Source organism: Notamacropus eugenii, chromosome 1, assembly GCF_028372415.1.
Source record: "Notamacropus eugenii isolate mMacEug1 chromosome 1, mMacEug1.pri_v2, whole genome shotgun sequence".
NCBI classification, from domain to species: domain Eukaryota; kingdom Metazoa; phylum Chordata; class Mammalia; order Diprotodontia; family Macropodidae; genus Notamacropus; species Notamacropus eugenii.
This window is the reverse complement of record NC_092872.1, coordinates 415,499,558-415,519,071: the sequence shown is the minus strand read 5'-3', so window position 1 is coordinate 415,519,071 and position 19,514 is coordinate 415,499,558. Positions and strand designations below refer to the sequence as shown.

Below are 19,514 nucleotides of genomic sequence, written 5' to 3'. Positions count from 1 at the left end.
ACCTTTTTCTAAGGACTTAGGTTATGTTTTCTCAATTAATGAGAGAGCAGAAATTCTTCCCTTTTGTGTGTGGGGGGGGGGGCGGGGGAGGGTCACGGACTGCTTTTGCAGCATGGTTAAGCCTGTGGACCCCATCTCAGAATTTTTTTAATGCATGAAATAAAATATACGGATTACAAAGGAAATCAATTATATTGAAAGGCAGTTATATATTTTTTAAAAGTTCACAGACCAAACTGGTGTAATCATTCTGGAGAGCCATTTGGAATAATGCCCAAACAGCTATAAAACTGTGCATACCACTGACTAAGTCTGAGTAACACCACTACTGGGTCTATATCCCAAAGAGATTAAAGGAAAATATTTTAGAAGGTCTTTTTATGGTGGCAAAGAACTGGAAACTAAGGGGATGCCATCAATTGGGGAATGGCTGGACAAGTTAAGGTATACAGATGTGATAGAATACTATTGTGCTATAAGAAATGATGAAGGGGATTTTTTCAGGAAAACTTGGGAAGACTTATATGAACTGATGCAAAGTGAAGCGAGCAGATCATTGTACAGGAGAACATTGTACATAATAACAACAATATCATAGTGATAATCATCTGTGAAAGACTTAGCAACTCTGATCATTATGATGTTTCACAGCTCCATGATGAAAAATACCATCCACCTCCAAATAGAGGATTGCAGATCCAATCAGACTTCTTTCTTTCTTTTTCTTTCTTTCTTTCTTTCTCTCTTTCTTTTTTGCAACTTGGCTAATATGGAAATATGTTTTGCATGTATAATGGGTATCCTACTTCTTGCCTTCTCAATGGGTAGAAGTGGGGCTATGTGGAAATTGAGTCAACCACACTGAGTCCATCTTGTGACTCAATTGTGGATCTAGCTCAGTTCTCTTTCATTTAATTATGGGTCTAGTCTAATTTCTGTCTCATGAGAAAATTTTATTCCATTATGGGAATTATGAGAAAACTATTACATCATTTGGACCTAGCCTTGTGTGACTAGAAAGCTGGACCACCTCTACCTGTTGCTTAGAGACCTTTATCTAAGGATTTAGGTTATGCTGACCAGAAACCCAGTCAGATCTAAAGATTGATACAAGAAGTTTTCTCATAATTATACATCTCAAGCGACTCATATGTCTTATCTGAAAATTGGCCCCATACTTGTAGGTCAGTTATTGTTTCCATGTTCCTTTGATTGAATACAGTTACTTGGGGGAAGTGGGACACCTCTTATTCTGATTTCAGGGAATTGCACCTGTTAACTCTCCCCGTTCTGAACTTGGAAAGTCTCTAATCTTTTCTCCAATTAAAAATCAGATTACCTAAATCTGTATTCTGTTTTTCTTTTAATTAATTGGTCTTTTTTTATTAATTGTTTTTAATACGTACAAATCTGTCTCACTCCGTATTCAGGCTCTTTGGACTGACTGAAGAATCCATTGATCCATTTATCATGCTTGTTAAATTGTATAGCTCTGATTGTTTCCTCAGTTATTATTAATTATCCACCACAGTGAAGGGAGGGAGAGAATTTGAAACTGAAAAGAAAAAAAAAAGAAAACCACAAATTAACATTAAGAAAAAAAAAGTTCACAGACCCCAAGTTAAGAACCCTGGTAGTTGAGCCAAAAGGTTTTTTTTTCCTTGGAATGCTAAACCTCCTGTGATCTCGTGACCTTTACCCTCTCCAGTGTCACTATATTCTCCAGTTGGGGAGCTCATTATTCCCTTAGGTTGTTAGACATCGTTCCCAGGGTGGGCATGTTAAATTCTCTATACCTCTCCAAGTTGGAAGCCTGTGGTAGGAATGTCTTAAAGCTTTAAAGCCTGAGAGATGCTAGCAAGCTGTGCCCAGCCCTGGCGCCTATTATTAGGAAGAAAGCACCTCCAAGCCCCCACTCGATGCTTCTCCCCCCACCTCCTTCCTGCCGCCCCTTCACCCCTGAACAACTTTCATTCAGGGCCCACTTTCATTTCCTACTTTCCCACCAGTCTTCCCCTCTGTTCCTCCTGCTAGCAATAAATGAAAACAGAAAAAAGAAATTGTGGTTTTAATCCTTATTAATTAGCTCCTTTTCAGCCTAATTTGGGTGAACTTCATCCCTCAGCAGTTTAGTACATTACAGCATAAGTACGGGGTGTCCCAAAAGTCTAAGTGCAGCTTTAAGCTTAAAAGGACTATACTACATATTAGAATAGACTATATTACAATAGAAACTATGAAGCTATTAAACCTCCTGGAGGGTAGAGGGTATTTTATTTTGTTTTTCTGTCCTCAGAATTTTAACAACTTAATTAACAGGGTCGTTTCTGCACTAAGATTTTTGAGACACCTATGTATGCTAAAAGAAGTTTGTGACCTAAGCACCCTAGTGCTAATCAGTCAATCAATCTTCTTAAGTACCTACTGTGTATAGGGCTCAGTTCTGATCACTGAGGTGGGAAAGGCAGGGAAGAGATGACTTCCATTAATTCCTTTTATTAAGTGCCTGTTGAGGACTAGACACTGTTAAAATTCTGGATGTAAAAAGACAAAACAAATCAGCCCCTGCCCTCTAGGAGCTTATATATCATGAGGGAAAAATGATATGTACACAAATAAGTAAGGATCAAATGGATAGAAGGTAATTTTCTCAGGATGATGAATCCCACTAATATCAGGAGATCAAGCGTCTCGCTTTTAGGGCACTTACTATATAGGAGATGAGACAAGACAGTCATAAAATATAAGTTTATGGGTAAGACTTGTGCGATGCAGCACAAAGGGAACAGAAAGAAGAAAACAATTTGTGTAGTCATCATTGTCATCATCGGAGCAACATCGAAAGATAGGAACCAGAGATCAATATGCTGACCAATCTTCACTTCTGAACACTGACTCCAAAGTGGAACTCGCTCCAGGGCCAAGAGGTGGAGGACTGTAGACAGATGCATACATTTTGTTAAATGTGTTGGTTCAGTTTTTAACTGTACTTTATGGCAAAAGGGGGTGCTATTGAGGAAAAAGAGGAAGTCATTGGGAAGTTACAGTTGTAGGGTTTGAAAAAAATTTTTTTAATTTTAATTTTTAATTAATTAATACAAATTAATTAATTAATAATAAATTTTTAAAAATTGAACAGTTTAAAGTAGTATACGCTAACTCCCTGGTAAATGAAGAAGTAGCTTCTAGGAAGGGAGAGGATTCCAGGGGCTGGGATGGTCAGGAAAGGGTCTGTGGTGGGAGCAAGATTAAGTTAGGCCTGAGAGGAAGAGTAGGAATCATAGAGGAAGGCCTGCCTAAGGAGTATTGGAGTGACATGGTTCGGTGAGGAGGATGCTGATCTGGCTAGAGCTAAGGGTTCAAGTAGAAGGGCAGTAGGAGAGCCTCCAATGTTATATTCAGTGCAGCCTATCAGTTTAAAGTCATCATGGAGGAGTGCATAGGTCCTGACTTGTAGTCAGGAAGATACAGGTTCAAATCCCGCTGGCTGTGTGACCCTGGTCACATGACTCAACATCTTTGTAAAATGAGGGTGTTGGAGTCTATGGCCTCGAAGACCCCTTGCTGCTCTCACTCTCTCATTCTGTGATCCTGGGAAATTTTCAAATCCATCCAGGGTTGCAATAAAAAGGCAAGACCTGGGGTCAGGTATACCTGAGCTCATATCTTGCCTCAGATGCTCAACCTGCGTGACCCTAGGCACTAAACCCCAGGATTCTGTAAAATGAGGACAATGAAAGCACCTCCCTCCCAAGGTTGTTGTGAGGATAGAAGGAGGTATTTCTAGAGTGCTTTGGTAGATTTAAAGCAGTATGTAAGTTTTTATATTTATTATTAATTGAATGGAGCTGGAGATAACTTTAAGACACTGGGCCAGAGGCCCTCAGCTCAGACCTGGAATTTACTAGTGGCTTTCCTGGGTCCCAGTCCATTACTCAGGCCAGCTGGAATAAACATGTCTGCTACCACCCTTTGTAAGGATGGGTTGTGTGGCAGTGCCTAGAGCCCTGGATTCCAGGAGACCTGGCTTTGCCATTGTTTCCTTGTGTAATTGACTGAAGCAAGTCTCTCCCCCTAGGAACTTTCAGATTTCTTCCAGGCAGAAGGAGGATGCTAAGTTCAGGGTCTCTAAGTCTCTGATTTTATGCTGGGGGAAGGTTCATCTAGGTAGGCCCTCAGGCTTTCAGATGGATCATCCCCATTGCTTGCTCTGGGTGGAGTTTTAATGTGTTTGGGGTGCTAACATTTGGTTTGTGAAGACACAGAATCTTGATGTGGTGACACTTATGTAAGCCCTGAAGACATTTGCTTTTTTTTATAAAAAAAATCCTCCTTCTATTTTATTTTAAACTCTAAAGTTACAAAGACAACAATAATCACACTCAGAATACAGTACAATAAGAAAGAAGGAAAGAAAGAAGGAAGGAAGGAAGGAAGAAAAAAAGAAGGAAAGAAGTAAAGAAAGAAAAGAGCAGATATTGGCTTTGCAGAGTTTTACTTACACACCTTGCCATCCCTGTTGCCCACAGTGGGGTACCCAGCAAGCTTAAGCAATGACCATGTACAAATCCAGCTCTGCAGAAACTGCTTGGGCAAATTCAGAATCTTGCTGCATGGGGTCTCTCTATGCCCTCTCTTCTTCCTCATCTTTTGTCTCCTAGTCCCTCAACCCTCATCTACAGCTCCAGCTACCCGGAAAGATTGAAAGGGCTGAGATGTTTCCATGTTATGTGCGTAGCCTAGAAGACAAAAGTTGGTTTTAGAAAGTTGGTTCCCCAATTGGGAACCAGGGCTGGGGTGCAGGAATGTAGGGGGACTAGCCTGGGGCTCCTACTGCTGAGACAGCACCGTTCTGTGCTATTCAGCAAAGTAAGAGCTCAGGGACCACTGCTCCTCATTCTGGGCCAACCAGCTGACATCTCTTCCTCTTCCTCCATCTTCTTCCTCCTCCTTTTCCTCCTTCTCTCCTCTCTTCTTCCTCCTTCATTCTCCATCCTTCTCCTCCTCCATCCTTCTTTTCCATTCTCTTCCTCCTCCTCCTCCTCTTCCTCTATCCATCTTTTCCATCCTCCTCCTCCATCCTTTTCCATTCTCTTCTTCTTCCTCCCCTCTCCTCCTCTTCCTCTATTCTCTTTCTCCTCCCATCAGAAGACCTTTGCATCCATGTTAATCTGCATCCCAGCCCTCTCCATCCTCACCCCTCTCCCAACACAAAATTTCTGTAGATCCAGGATCACTCATTCCTTAAGAGGCTAGGAACCTAGATTTAGTGGTGGACAGGACATCAGAGGCCATCCAAATCCAATCCCCTCATTTTAGAGATAAAGAAACTGAAGCCCAGAGAGGTTCAGTCATTTGCCCGGGGTCACACAGCTAGTAAACACCTAAGATGGGCTTTAAACTCAGGTCTCCCCAACTTCAAGTTCAGTGGTCTATCTACTATCCCATGGTGCTTTTCAGTGGACTTGAACAAGCTAGAAACTTCAGCAGGTTTCAGTTTTTAAAGATACCTAATGTAGTGGGATTCAATGAGAATAGCCCTGATGGATGGGGACCTTAGAAGTCATATAGTTCAACCCTCCATTGTGCAGATGAGGAAATGGAGGCTTAGAAAAGAATTGCTTCTGGATCCCTCTCCAGGTAGAAAGAAGAATAAAAAGTGTTGGACGCAGGGTCAGGTGATCTGAATTCAAACCCCAGCTGTAACATGTTAGGTGTGTGACCTTGGCCAAGTCACACTCACTGAGCCTGTGTTTACTTACCTGTGCAAGGGAGATGATGAAACTTCTTTGCAAATCTTAATGTGTAATATGAACATGAGGTGTTAAGTGACTTGCCCAAGGTCAGCAAGTAAGTGTCTGAGGTAAAATTTGAACTCAGGAAGTTAAGTCTTCCTGACTCCAGGCCTGGCACTCTGTGCGATACGGTTATAGATTCGCCACTATTCCCTATTGCTTTTCTGTTTGCAAAGCATCTCTCCATCTACGTGCTTCTCTGAGCCTCGCACCATTTCGTGAAGGAGTTAGAATGGGGATTATTGTCTCCATGTTAAAAGAATGATCAAGTCATGCAGCAATTTGTTGGCAAAGGGAGATTGCACTCAATTTGGAACTGAGAAGAACTGGGTTCTAATTCTGCCGCAGACAGTGCCTTTGTGATCCTAAGTAAATTATGGAACCTCTCTGGGCCTCAGTTTCCTTATCTGTATAAAGAGGGGATTGAACTCAATGACCTCTAAACTCATGTCCAGCTCTAAATCTATGCTTCTGTGCTGTTACTGGCAGCGGAATCTGTTGACTCTCAGGGCTTGTTTCCCAGCCTCTTTTGGTCCCTTTATAATCGGCTATTTTTAAAAGTCACTTTTCTGGAAAGAGCCCCCAAGGTTTGCAGATGCCTTTCCGCAGCTGCTGCTGCTTTGAGCAGAGTTTCTCACTCATCGTCGCAGTAGCACCACCTCTCTGTAGTTCGTGGTGTGGGGAGAGGCATCTTGCAGGTCTTGGGCCTCCTGCGTCTTGGACCCTGGCTCAGTTTGGCACCATATCAAGTGATGGATGGTGACAGACATATACCCACTGCTCCTCCTGGTCCTCTGGGGATCTCTGGGCTCCAGATCCCTTGGTGCTTGGAGCCAGATGTGTTATTTCTCTCTGGATCTATGCCCTGCCAGGTGCGTGGTGATTTGCTCTCATTCCATGCTTGTGATGGATCACCATGCCAAGGATGGCATATGAACGGGTATAAAACCCTGGCACACATTACAGGCTCTCAAACAGGCTGCATTATCAAAAAGAAAAATGAAACGCCTCATTGTAAGCAGAGCAATTTTTGGCAACCTGACCTGCTTGGGCTAGACGTACTACCGTTCCTTCATTGAGGCCCCAGAGAGCTGCTTACTTCCTGAGCCATCAGCTTGAGATTGACAATAGCCCCACCTCACAACCTTCTCCCTCCCCATTCCCCACTCTGAAAAGGGAAAATAGGTTTAAGGTTCCCACAGGAGGCTTAGAACAATTGGCCCATTGGGGTTTTCAAAGTGATCCTCAAAGGTGAGGCAGTATTCACTTTAACTCCACAAATTTCACTTTCACAATTTCACGTCTATCTTCTCCACTCCACAAAAAAAAAAAAAAAAAAAAGTCACTCACTGAAATTCAGATCCTTATTACCTCCCATCTGGATTTTGTTATGTTTAAACTATCAATGGGGCCTCCCTTCTTTTGGTAGAGAGATAGGGGACCACAGATGCAGAATGGAGCACATACTGTCAGAAATAATCCTTTGTATCAGTTTTGTTCAATATTTTTTCTTTGTTATGGGAAAGGAGGGTATGTGCTTGTGAAGTGGGTAGCAAGGAGATATACCTAAAAATACTGTGATATAAAAACAAAAGGTTTCCAAAAGATCTTTTTAAAGGTATCCTTCTATTTAAGGTGATATTACATCTGCTCTCTTTATATTTTGTGTAGACCTATTTATATACATATTACCTCCTCTGTGTGTGTGTGTGTGTGTGTGTGTGCGTGCGTGTGTGTGTGTGTGTGTTCCTCTTGGGAAGGAGAGACAGTTTTAGTCTTGGTAATTTATAACTCTTTGAACTTATGTATATAAGGAAGACAAGGACGGGGGCCAATCCTTTGTCTCATCAGGATTTTTGATGTCTCACTTCTAGCAGTTTTTTTCATAAATCTTTATTCCTTTCCTTCAGTTCTTGGATAGTCTTTGTAGCTAGTACAATCCTATATTCTTACACTCTGTCCACTGAAGCCTGTGTCTTCACACAGGCTTCATACAGGACAAGGATACTAGTGTTTGAAATAGATTGCATGGAGTCCTTCTAAGCTCCCACACATCTGTCTCTTTCTGGTCACAGGTCTCAGGCTTCCCAATCTGTGTGTACTCTCTTTCCCAAAAGACTTGTACCACCCACTGTGCTCCCCTAACTAGACCCTGTTTGGTCCCATCCAAAGGCCACTCCTCACAAAGCTTGAAGAAATGCTAATAATTCCTGGCTACCATCTTGGTCCCCTACTGTTTGTCACCTTCCTGGGAGGAAGAAATCCCCCATGAGAATGTAAGCCTCTTAAGGGTATTTCTGCTTTTTCTTTGTATCCCCATGCTTAAAATAAGTGCCTGGCACATAGTGAGTGCTGAATAATTGCCTGAGGATTGATTGGGACATCCAAATAGAGCTGTCCAGCAGGGAATTGGAAATGTGGGACTGGAGCTAAGCAAAATGGTTGGGGCTGGAGATGGAGATCTCCAACGTGATAAATGAAGCCTCCACCTTCCCTGAACTGAGTTGTGTTTATTATTATGAGGGCAACAACTGGATGCTTCTATACCCCATTGATTTTTTTATAGGAAAACATTTCCCTAGTTCTTTCTTATCTCCTTCTGTACTCTTTCCATATCTTCTCTATTCTGTATCCCTTCCCCTTCAGGTGGATGTTGTCTTGGCATGACCGTAAGCATGTTAGAGCTGGGATGCCTGACTTCCCCAAAGCCCAATCCTTGAAGTGGGATTCTTGTTTGCCTTTGCTGTTTGCAGGTGAGATGTGGAGAGCAGGAGCCAGCTAATCCACCCTTCCCTCCTGGCACACTTTCCTGTGCGCAGGCATGGTTGGCATGCTGCTGAAGTCCTTGACTTTCAGAGCAGAGCATCCTGCAGGGCAGATCTCAGAGAAGAGAAGGCTCTGTCTTCTTTGGGAGAATTTTAAAGGTGACATAGGTTGGCTGCCCCTGGGGGAGATGAGATGTGACTTTCATGTCCTCTTCAGTCAACAGGCAACTACCTAGTCTGTGTTAAAACTGGCTCAGCTCAGGGATAGGATTTTTGGAGATATTCATTTACCAAAAAAAACCCAAAACAAAACAACTTCTTAATTATGGGGGGAAAAAACTCACTGCTGAGGGATGCGGGTGGAATTTTTGATAATGGTGTCTAATTAAGAGTTATACCAACAGTATGACTCTTAATAAGAGCTGGTGCTGGCATCCAGTCCAAATTGTGCAGATGCACTCACCAGTGGGGTCTCCATCGCGAGTAATTGCTGTATTCAGGGGCTGCTCAGATGCTGCCTAGGAAATAAAGGACCACCACCCCTTCCTGCTTGTTCTTTCTAGCCTTCGGCCTTGCATCTTGTTACCATGGAGATAATCCTCCCAAAGATGACAACCAAGCAGTGAATGGGGAAGGAATTTGAATGTGCCCTGGTGCAAAAATGACCAAATGTGAGTCTTTAAGGATGTGAAGAAGGATTCCTAATCATCATTTGTGGGAACCGTCTTCAACCTTTTCTTTTAGTCATTCATCTGTCTACTTGTTCAATAAATATGAAGGCCCCCCACTGTGCAGGACCCTATCCTGGGTGCTTTGGGGGAGATCGATGCATGAGATATTGGCTTTGTCTTCTGGAAGCTCAGAGTATAAATGGAGGGGTATGTGAGTGAGTGTGAGTGTCTGTGTGTGTGTGTGTGTGTGTGTGTGTGTGTGTGTGTGTGAAGGCTAAGACATGGTCACAAATACAAGATAGGGCAAGAGAGGTACATAGTGTTCTCTGGGGTCTTCAAAGGAAGAGATCTGATCTAGTAGAGAGGTGGGTAAGGGAAGGTGAGAAATTCTTTCCAACAGTAGAGAATCCAGTTAAGCTCCTACTGTGTGCTGGATACTGTGGTAGGCACTACGGGATACAGAGACCACATATAATGCAGTCCCTGTCCTCCACGTCCTGGTGGTATCAACCTTTGGTGCAAGGAAGGAAGGGGAGTGAACTGGACCTTGTAAGCTCTGTGTAGGTACCACAGTGGCTGTGGCCAGCTTGGAGAGATCATCTAGGTGTTGCTTCCAATGAATTGATAGATGGTGATCAATATGCTGAGGAACCCTACCGTGAGGAATGTGATTAATTGTAGATATTTATTTGTGCTAAAACCTATGTTAGAGTTAGAGGAAAGGAAGGAAGGAAAGAAGGAAGGGAGGAAGACAGGAAGGAAGGAAGGAAGGAAGGAAGGAAGGAAGGAAGGAAGGAAGGAAGGAAGGAAGGAAGGAAGGAAGGAAGGAAGAAAAGGGATAGCTAGCTAGCTAGATAGATAGATGTCCTTGGGTATAGAACTTGATTCTGAGAGCTACTTCTTTGCTAACCTTAAAGAGTCTTGTCATTTTTCAGTCATGTCTGACTCTTTGTGACCCCATTTGGGCAAAGATATTGGAGTGGTTTGTCATTTCCTTCTCCAGCTCATTTGACAGATGAGGAAATTGAGGCAAACAGGGTTAAGCGATTTGCCCAGGGTCACACAGTTAGTGTCTGAGGCCAGATTTGAACTTAGATTTTTCTGACTCCAGTTCCAGTGCTCTATCCACTGCATGAACCTTAAAATGCTATATCAATGTGAGTTACTATTGTTGATGCCGTTGCTGTCTCAGAGCCCACCTTCTAACACATCTCCTTTGACTTTTCAGGAAGGTATGCCCCAGACGCTGAGTACCACAAGCATGGTGACTCCTTGTGGCTTCAGTCCCCACCTTCATTCATCTGGGGAGCAAGGAGGACTGATCTTTCAGGATGGAAACCTGAGCTCAGCATCACTCGATGCTTTGATCCAGCACCTCATCCCTACCACAGATTACTACCCGGAAGTGAGTGATCAGCTGGGTGGGAAGTGTGATAATGGACACCCATACATACACAAAAATCCTAGCAAGTTTTGAGGAAAGGGAGAAAAGATTTCCCATCGACTGTATCAGAGTTAGAGAACAGAAAGAGGGGTAGGATGTGCCACACAGGTTCCTCAAATTTGGCTCATTGTGGGGACTATTTTTTTTTGTGGAACAAAAAAGGGAGCATTTACTTCCTAGGGCAATGAGCCCTTGGGTAGTGTATATTGGACACCTGAATGATAGAAGCAAACATCATATATTTACAGCTGGAAAGGACCTCAGAGGCCAAGTAGTCCAATCTCGTCTTTTTACAGATAAGGAAACTAAGTGGCAAGGAGGTTAAGTGGTTTGCTCTTGATCACGCAGGTAATAAAGCATCAGAAACGTCATCAGAGCCTAGACAATCCCCATGTTAACTTCACTGTTGTAACTATTATGTTTATCCAGAGGGTGTGTGTGTGTGTACATGCACAAGCACATGTATGGGTTGAGATTTAATGCCAGAGAACTAGCTGATTTTTTTAAAAAGATCACCATTAAGCACTCATCCTTTTTCTGGGAATAACAATAATTAATAATGATAAAGTATATCTAGATAGTGCTTTGCAGTTATAAAGTGCTTAGTGTAAATTAATTATAATTAATGTATAATTAATTATATATAATTAATGTGTATAAATTATCTCATGTCAGCCTCACAATAGCCCCATGAGGTAGGTATTATCTCTGTCTTGCAGATTAGTAGACTGAGGCTCAGAGGGGTTAAATAACTTGCCCAATATTACACAGTTAGTGTCAGAGGCAGGAGCTGCGACTGGGTTTTCCTGACTACAAGTCAGGCACCCAAACCACTATGCCAAGTGTTGTAGTTCAGTCATTTCATCATGTCTGACTCTTCATGACCCTCTTTGGGGCTTTTCTTGGCAAAGATATGGGAGCGGTTTCCCATTTAATTCCCCAGCTCATTTTACAGATGAGGAAACTGAAGCAAACAGGGTTCAATGACTTGGCCAGGGTCACACAGCTAGCAAGTGTCTGAGGCCAGATTTGAATTCAGGAAGATGAATTTGGCACTCTAACCACTGAACCAGCTAGCTGCCCAATAAAGTAATGTGCCTGGGAAAATAGTAAAGGGCCCCCCTGTGGAGCCTCCTGCAAGTCCCTTAACTTCTCTTGTTTTCATCTGAGGATTAAACATATTGGATGAGATGGCTCTCTCAGATCTATTCCAGATCTAAAGTTAATTAATTCTATACTCATATCAGGCCTCCCATTTGAATGAACATGGGAGCCAAAGTCACAGCACAGAGGGTTTAACCATGACGGGTAGAATGACAATGGATAATGTATAGGACTTGGAATCAGGAAGGCCCGGGTTCAAATCTTACCTTGCTAGCTTTGTGGCATTGGGTAGATCAGTTAGCTTCTTTTGCTTCAGCTTCCTCATCTGTAAAATGAGGAGGTCATATGTGATGGTGTCTAAGGCCCCTTCCAACCTTAGGTCTAGGAGCCTGTGATTTTAATCAATGCGAAACTGCAAAGGACACAGTAGGCTGTGGCAAGTCATGTCGGCTGTGGCAAATCATGTCGGCTGTGACATTTGGGGTGCTTCTGGAGTTTTTACATCAGCTTTCCCCCAACAGTTACATCCATGGAAAATAAGTGTATGCAAACTCATCCCAACCCCAGAAGCTATTTGGGGGTGTAGCTATAGGATCATCCTCTCCAAGCAGGAGGGAAAGGGAAGGTTTGGAGACTAGGGCAAGAAATCTCAATTGAAAAAATAAAAATCAGCCCATTTTAGCAATAAACAAGAAGGATTAGGAAGACCTACCTAGCTCTGTGGTCCAGACTCTAAAGTCACCCTGCATAATCCGTGAGAATTCTCCCTTGGGCCAAATAGGCACATCTGAGCAGTGTTCTGCGGGATGACACCCGTAAGACTTTGTGAATGAAAATACTTTTGCATCCCTTAGCTCTTCAGAAAGCAGCGATCACTCCCTGAGGTAGCTGGAACATATGTTGTTATCTCCATTTTGCAGATGAGGAAACTGGGGGGGGGGGGGGGGGCTAAAAAGGGGGAAGTGTCATAAATTCAGTCAACCAAAAAATGTTCACTTAGCATTGACTGTGTGCCAGGCTCTATGCTAAGTGCTGGGGATGCAAAGAATGGTCAAAATAGCCTCTGCCCTCAAAGGACCTCACGCTATAATGGGAGAGGGGACAAGATGTAATACATGATAGAAACAGACTCAGTAGATGAAAGGCAGGGGAAGGTACTAGCAGCTGAGGGAACCAGGAAATGCCTCCTGCGTGAGGTGGGATTTTAGCTAAGATTTGAAGGAATCTAGGGAAACTAAGGCAGAGGTGAGAAGCTGGAAAGGACCTCTGGTTATCTAGTCCCGTGCTTCTTAAACTGTGGGTCACGAACCCATATGGGGTTGCAAAAAAAATTTGGCAACACTAAAAGGTTTTTGAACATGCAGTGATCAAAAATTAATAAAAATCAAACGTAATGAATCTGAGGTGTTTCTGGCAGCACTTTCCTGTGTTGCATCATGCATCCTCACTGCAGCCTTGGTTCTGAAGACAAAGCATGCACACTTTGCACTGTGCATCACAGAAGCCACACAGCCACGGACTGTGGGGAGTGGAAAAAGTTTAAGAAGCCCTGATTAGTTCACTGTCTTCATCTTTAAAGGTGATAAAACTAATGCCCAGAGAGGGTAAATTACCTTCTTCTGGTTATACAGGTAGTAAGTGGCAAAGCCAAGATTTGCACCCAGCTCCTCTGACACCAAGTTCAGTGCTCATTCCACAGTCTCATACTGCCTTCCTTACGTGACTTATTTTGGGTCATATAGTGAATCAGTATCCAGCTCATCTGATTGCCAGACTGGTGCTCCCTCTTCTGTACTGCATTGTGGGAATCCTATAGGGGTGTGATGCTTAGCTTTGTAGGGAAGAAAAGAAGTGGAGTCCCTTGGCCAACTTGAACATGGTAGGGGGAGGAGAAGCCAGGCATCTCTCTCTCTGGTCTTCTATTGGCAGAAAGGAGCAGAGCAAAGAAGGGGAATCTGGAGAAGGGAGAAGTAAAGTTAGAAAATAAATCTTCCGCTTCCAAGTGAGCAGCCTTCCTGTGACTGTGCCTTTCTGTCCCTCCCCAGAAAGCCTACATCTTTACTTTTCTGCTGAGCTCCAGACTCTTCATCGAGCCCCAGGAGCTCTTGGCTCGAGTCTGTCACCAGTGCATTGAACAGCAGAGACTGGACGAACCTGTGCTGGACAAGGTGAGGCGGTCTGGGAGCTGGCCTGGGCTCTAAGAAGCTAGATTGGAGGCTTCTACTACATAGGACTTATAGCACCAGGATTCCTCTAATTTATTCTCTCTTGTGAGTAGGATGGATCACAAATTCACAGAACTGGGCAGTTGTATGGGACCTAAGTGCCCTCCAGTTAAGCCCAACAAAACCAGCTGAGGATCTTTCCTCCTGGCTCCAGGTGCTTTCATTCCTGAGGAGGGGGCTCTCCCACCCAGAGAGAAGTATGTTGACCCCCAGGGGCTGGCTAATGCTTCCTTCCCCCTCCTTCCTCTCCAAGCTGGTTTCCATCAAGGTGAGATATAGGCTTGCTCTGTCTGACCCAGAAGGTTGGCCTAGGAACAGTAGATCAAAGAGCCAGAGAAGCAGATGTCATTTCAATCAAAGAAAGAATTTTCCAACAATGAGAGATATGCAAAAGTAGAATAAACATGCAAAAGTAGAATAAACTATGTCAGTAGAGAATGAATTCTTTTAAACTGGATGGCCACTTGTAGGGAATCAGAAATTTTTAGGTTGAAGGGTCCTCCTTAGCTCTCCTGTCCGACTCCTACCTTATTAAAAACCTTCTCAACAGTACCCCAGGGAAGTGACTGTCTAGCCATACCTTTAAGCCAGACCTCCAGTCATGGGGAGCCTACAGCTTCCAGAAGCATCCTGTTCCAACTGGGATAGTGCTTATTTTTATCACTAACACCACACCTCTGTTTTTCCTCTGGATCCCTCCAAACCTCTGCTCCTGGCTCTGCCTTCTAGGGCCATGCAGAACCAGACTAATCACTCATTCATATAATGGTCTGCCACATTCTTGAAGGATCATTATCAAGTCTACTCTGAGACTTCCTCTTTCCAGTCCAAATGTCCTCATTTCCTTCAGATGATCCTACTGTAATATAGTCAAGGCTTATCATCTCCTGGTTGCCCTTTTCTGAGTGCTGTCAGCATTCTTTTTTTAAACTGTGACCCCCCTAGAACTGAACACAGGTCTCCTGATGCAGTGAGAATAAGAGAGAGTACAGGGTGACTATCACCTTCTACGTTCAGAAACTCTTCCTCTCACTGAGAATGACATTTTGCCTGCCCCATTACACTAGTCTCGATTGAGTTTGCAGTCCACTAAACTGCTGCCCAGCCATGTCTCCCTCATCCTTATAAACTTAGGCTTTTTAAAAATTTCTGCTCAGAGACAGGCCAGACTTGATGACTTCTGAGGTTCCTCATAACCCTGAGATTCTGTGATTTTATAATTGGTACTAAGCATTTGGCCACAGGAGTATATGCCCTTGTCCCTTAATTCTTGATATGTGTGGAAGCTGCAGAAGTCACAACCAAACTCTCATTTCCAAGGTGCAAAGAACAATCTAGATACGCGTTTCACTGCCTACTGATGCATCTCCTGTGAAGCCCCAGCTTGGCTTTGAAAAGGTCACTTGGGTTCTCCAAGGAACTAATTAAAGAGTTATTTAGTAGGTGAGACCAGAGCACACCACGACCAGCACCAGCAGCCGTGGGGGGTAGCAGCAGCGTGATGTGGGCCTGTGCTCCCTTCTGCTCACTCATGCATCATCACAGGGCTTGGCGAGGAGGAGGTACATTGACTGGTGCTGAAATGCCAAGAACTCTGCATTTGAAATCAGAACATCCAGGTCTGAAGCCTGGCTCTAACACTGGCTGTGTGACTTTGGAAAAGTCATATAAACCTTATAGTACCTCAGGTTCCTCATCCATGAAATGGAGGTAATCATGATAATGACAACAACAAATGACGATGATGCCAATGATGATGGGCGGTATTGCACAGTGGAAAGGGACAACTCTGGAGTCAGGAAGACCTGAATTTAAGCCCTGCTTCTGCTACATAGTGACTCTGCGATGCTGGTCAAGTCACCTAACTTGTCAACGCTCTGCAGAGCACTGGAGGAAGGAGTTTCCATACTGGGAGTTCCCTATGCCAATGACATCACTGGACTGGGGGGAAAACAAAACCAATGTTTCTCTAAAGTTTGCAAAATGCTTTACATATTCATTAGTTCTTTACAGCAGATCTGTGACATGAGAGCCTCAGGAATTATCTTCATTTTATAGATGAACAAATAGAGGCTGAGAAAGGTTAAATTACTTGTTCAGGGTCACAAAGAAACTAGGCAAGTTGGGTTTCAAACCCATGTTTTCCTGGTTTCAAGACCCCGAGTTAACAGTTATAGAGACCAAATCACACAGTGGATATAAAGGACTTGTTAAACCCCAGTTCTTTGGTCATATCAATCGTCATCTTCACCTACCCCACCTCTAGTCTTGGGGTGCTCTGGTTACGGATTGGGGATTGTCGGGAGGGATGTGAGAATGATCACTTGTTCTCTCATCAGATGCTCTTGAGCCCCAGGAAGGTCTGGAGTGCCTGGACATTTGTTTGGAATCCAATGAAATTATGACCTCCCTGGCTTTGTGCAAACTCTGGGCAGATATCAAGGGCATTCAGCCTTACTCCTGCTTCCTTTTTTCCTGGCATCAGTCCAACCTCCTTTCCCAAACTGTGTCTCTAGTGAGTTCAGGGAACACCACCTACCTGCCCAGGCTCAGGTCTCCCTGTGGGTGCCACTCTGGTTCCCAGATTCCCTTTGTTTAGTGTACAGGGATTGCAGGACTTACTTTCAGATACACAAGGTTTGAATCCTTCCAACTGCTTCCCATCACACAGGGCTTCCTTTTGGCAGGGAATAAGGAAAAGAAAGAACAATCGGTACTCTGACCCACAGGAGCATCTGGCCTCTTTGCTAGGAGCCCACTGGGAGCCATTTGCAAGCCAGCCTTCACACAGGCACCTTCTTTCAGTCGTTTTCATGGTGGGGACTGAAGGGTAAGGGGTTAGGGGAGAAGTGGAAGGAGAGTGTGAAACAAACAACCATGGCCTGTTTCCTTGCACAGTAGGGAGCTCTTGATTCCTATTTACCCCCTCATGTTTATATTTTAGGCCCGGGTTCGAAAATTTGGTCCAAAACTCCTGCAGCTGTTGGCAGAGTGGACGGAAACATTCCCCTATGACTTTCAGGAAGAGAAGATGGTTGGCCACCTCAAGGATATGATTCGCCGAATTGCACCCTGCGATGAGGTGAGGGCTTGGCGGAGAGGGCCCGACTTCATGCTATTTTCCTCCTGGGTCCCATCCCCACCAGCTGTAGCTTACTTCATTCCTGTAGTCTGTCCTTTAAAAAACCAATTTCAGCTCAATTCAGCACCATCATATGGCAAGAGGGGAAGGTGGGGAATTGATAGGATTTTATTGGTATAAGGATCTTTTGCTGAGGAAAGAGCCTCCACCAACACACATGGTCAATGTCCTGTGATTTACCATCTTAGAGAGTTACCTATTATTTATCAAGGGTCACACAGCCAAAATGGGTCAGATCTTCTCACTCCAAGGACATCCCCCCATTTGCTATGGAAAGCTTCTTCTCTCTATCCCTGTTTTACAAATGAAGAAATTGAGACTCACAGAGGAGATGTGATTTCCCTGAGATCTCTCTTGAGGCTTCTAGGCATTAGAATCAGTACTCAAATCCAGGTTTTTTTCTGACTCCAAACCCAGAACTCTTGCCACTATACCACACTTCCTCTGAGAGTTGAATGTTGAGTTAAGTGCTAGAGGAGATATGAGGTTTAGATAAAACGGAGTCTCCCTGCTCTCATGGAAGTCACAGTCTGGTAAGGGAATAAGACAAAATGTGGTCAGTGCATGGGTGAGATACAGACCAATCTGTGAGGTGTGCGAGGTACAAGACTCAAGGCCAAGAAGGCCACCTTTCCTTTTTCTCCCCTTTCCTTCCCTTTGGGATCAGATTTGTTGCTTTCCCCACATCTAATAACCAACTATCTCCAGGTTAGCTCCACCTGAGTGTCCCATGAGCATCTCAAATCAACATGTCCAAAATGGAACTCATTACCTTTCCTCTTAATTCTAGGCCTCTCCTTAACCTCCTTGTTTCTTTGGGAGATGCCACCATCTCTCTGATGACTCAAGTTCACACCCATGGAGTCATTCTCACCTCTCCACTCTCCCTTACATGCCCAGAGTCAATGAGTTGCCAAGTCTTGCCCTTACTACCTCCACAACGTCTTTGACATCCATTCCCTTCTCCAGTAACAACTGCCATTCTAGTCCAGGGCCTGTAAGACCTCTTGCCTGGACTGTTACAATAACCTATCACTTGGTCTTCCCATCATCCAATATCTCCACTCCACAGTCCATTTTCTTCTTACCTGCCAAATGGATATTCTTAAAGTACAAGCCTGAGCATGTTACTCCCTTGCTCAAGAAGCTTCTGTCACTCCCTGTTGCCTCTCAGATGAAATACAAACTCCTCTGTTTGACTAAGCCCTTCCTAAATTGACTCCAACATCTTTTTCCAGGATGATCACAAATTATTCCATCTCATGCTGGCCTACTTGTTTTGGTGAAGAATATTAGATTTCTTGCTTCCATGCCTTTGAGAAACCTATCCCCACTTTCTCCATGTTTGCCATTACCTTTTGGAATTCATTCCTCTGAGAGCCAAGTCAAAGACTACCTCTTCTAAGATGCCCTTCATGTTTCCCCTAGTTGTTAGGGCTCCTCACTCCCCAAAAAACTCTGTACATTAGACTTATCAGTGTGCAAAACAACTAGGTAGCACAGTAGATAGAATACTAGACCTGGAGGAAGACCTGAGTTCAAATCTGACCTCAGACTCTTACTAGTTGTGTGACCCTGGGCAAATCACTTCATTCTGTTTACCTCAGTTTCCTCATCTGTAAAATGAGCTGGAGAAGGAAATGGCAAACCGCTCCAGCATCTTTGCCAAGAAAATCTCCAATGGGGTCATAAAGAGTTCATACCCATACTGAGGGGGGACTTCAACATCTTCTTTCCTCTTGTCCACAGCCCAGCTAAATACCAAAGAGAACAAATGTACTTTGCCCTTTGAATAGTCATCCAAAGCAGTTATCGACTGAACAAGAAATCAGCGTAAACATTGTTTTCCTCCAGTAGAATATAAGCTACTTGAGGGTAGGGACTGGTTTTTATCTTTGTCTTTTTATCCACAGTGCCTAGCACATTGTCATTGCTCCTGTTCAGTCCTTTCAGTAATGTCTGACTCTTCCTGACCCCACTTGGGGTCTCCTTGGAAGACATGCTGGAGTGCTTTGCCATTTCCTTCTCTGAGTCATTTTATAGATGAGGAACTGAGGCCAACTGGGTTAAGTGACTTGCCCAGGGTAGCTGAGTAAGTATCTGAAGCCAGGTTGAACCCCGAAGATGAGTTTTCCTGACTCACCGCCTAGCTGTCAGTAGACACTTAATAAATGCTTGTTGAGTTGGAATTACCTGAGAACTGCTTGAGATTAGCAAAAGGATGAGTATCCAAAAGGCAAAGGACATTTGTTCTCTTTGATATTCAGCTGAGCTTTGGACAAGAGGAAAGGTGTTGAAGGCCCTTTCAGAGTGTGGAATGCTGGTCTGAGGTCTGGCTCCACAGTGGGAGTTTGTCATTTCCCAAACC

At 43.8% G+C, this 19,514-nt stretch overlaps 1 protein-coding gene across 1 annotated transcript in view; it reads left to right on the top strand.

Annotated features, from left to right (window-relative positions):
- Positions 1-19,514, top strand: part of RASGEF1C (RasGEF domain family member 1C) — a 191,846-nt gene that overhangs the window by 96,253 nt on the left and 76,079 nt on the right. Inside the window, exons 3-5 of the mRNA XM_072631217.1 lie at positions 10,460-10,636; positions 13,825-13,947; positions 16,949-17,086. Of these exons, the coding sequence (XP_072487318.1) occupies positions 10,466-10,636; positions 13,825-13,947; positions 16,949-17,086 (432 nt within the window). The 5' untranslated portion in view covers positions 10,460-10,465. The remainder of the gene's footprint in view (positions 1-10,459; positions 10,637-13,824; positions 13,948-16,948; positions 17,087-19,514) is intronic.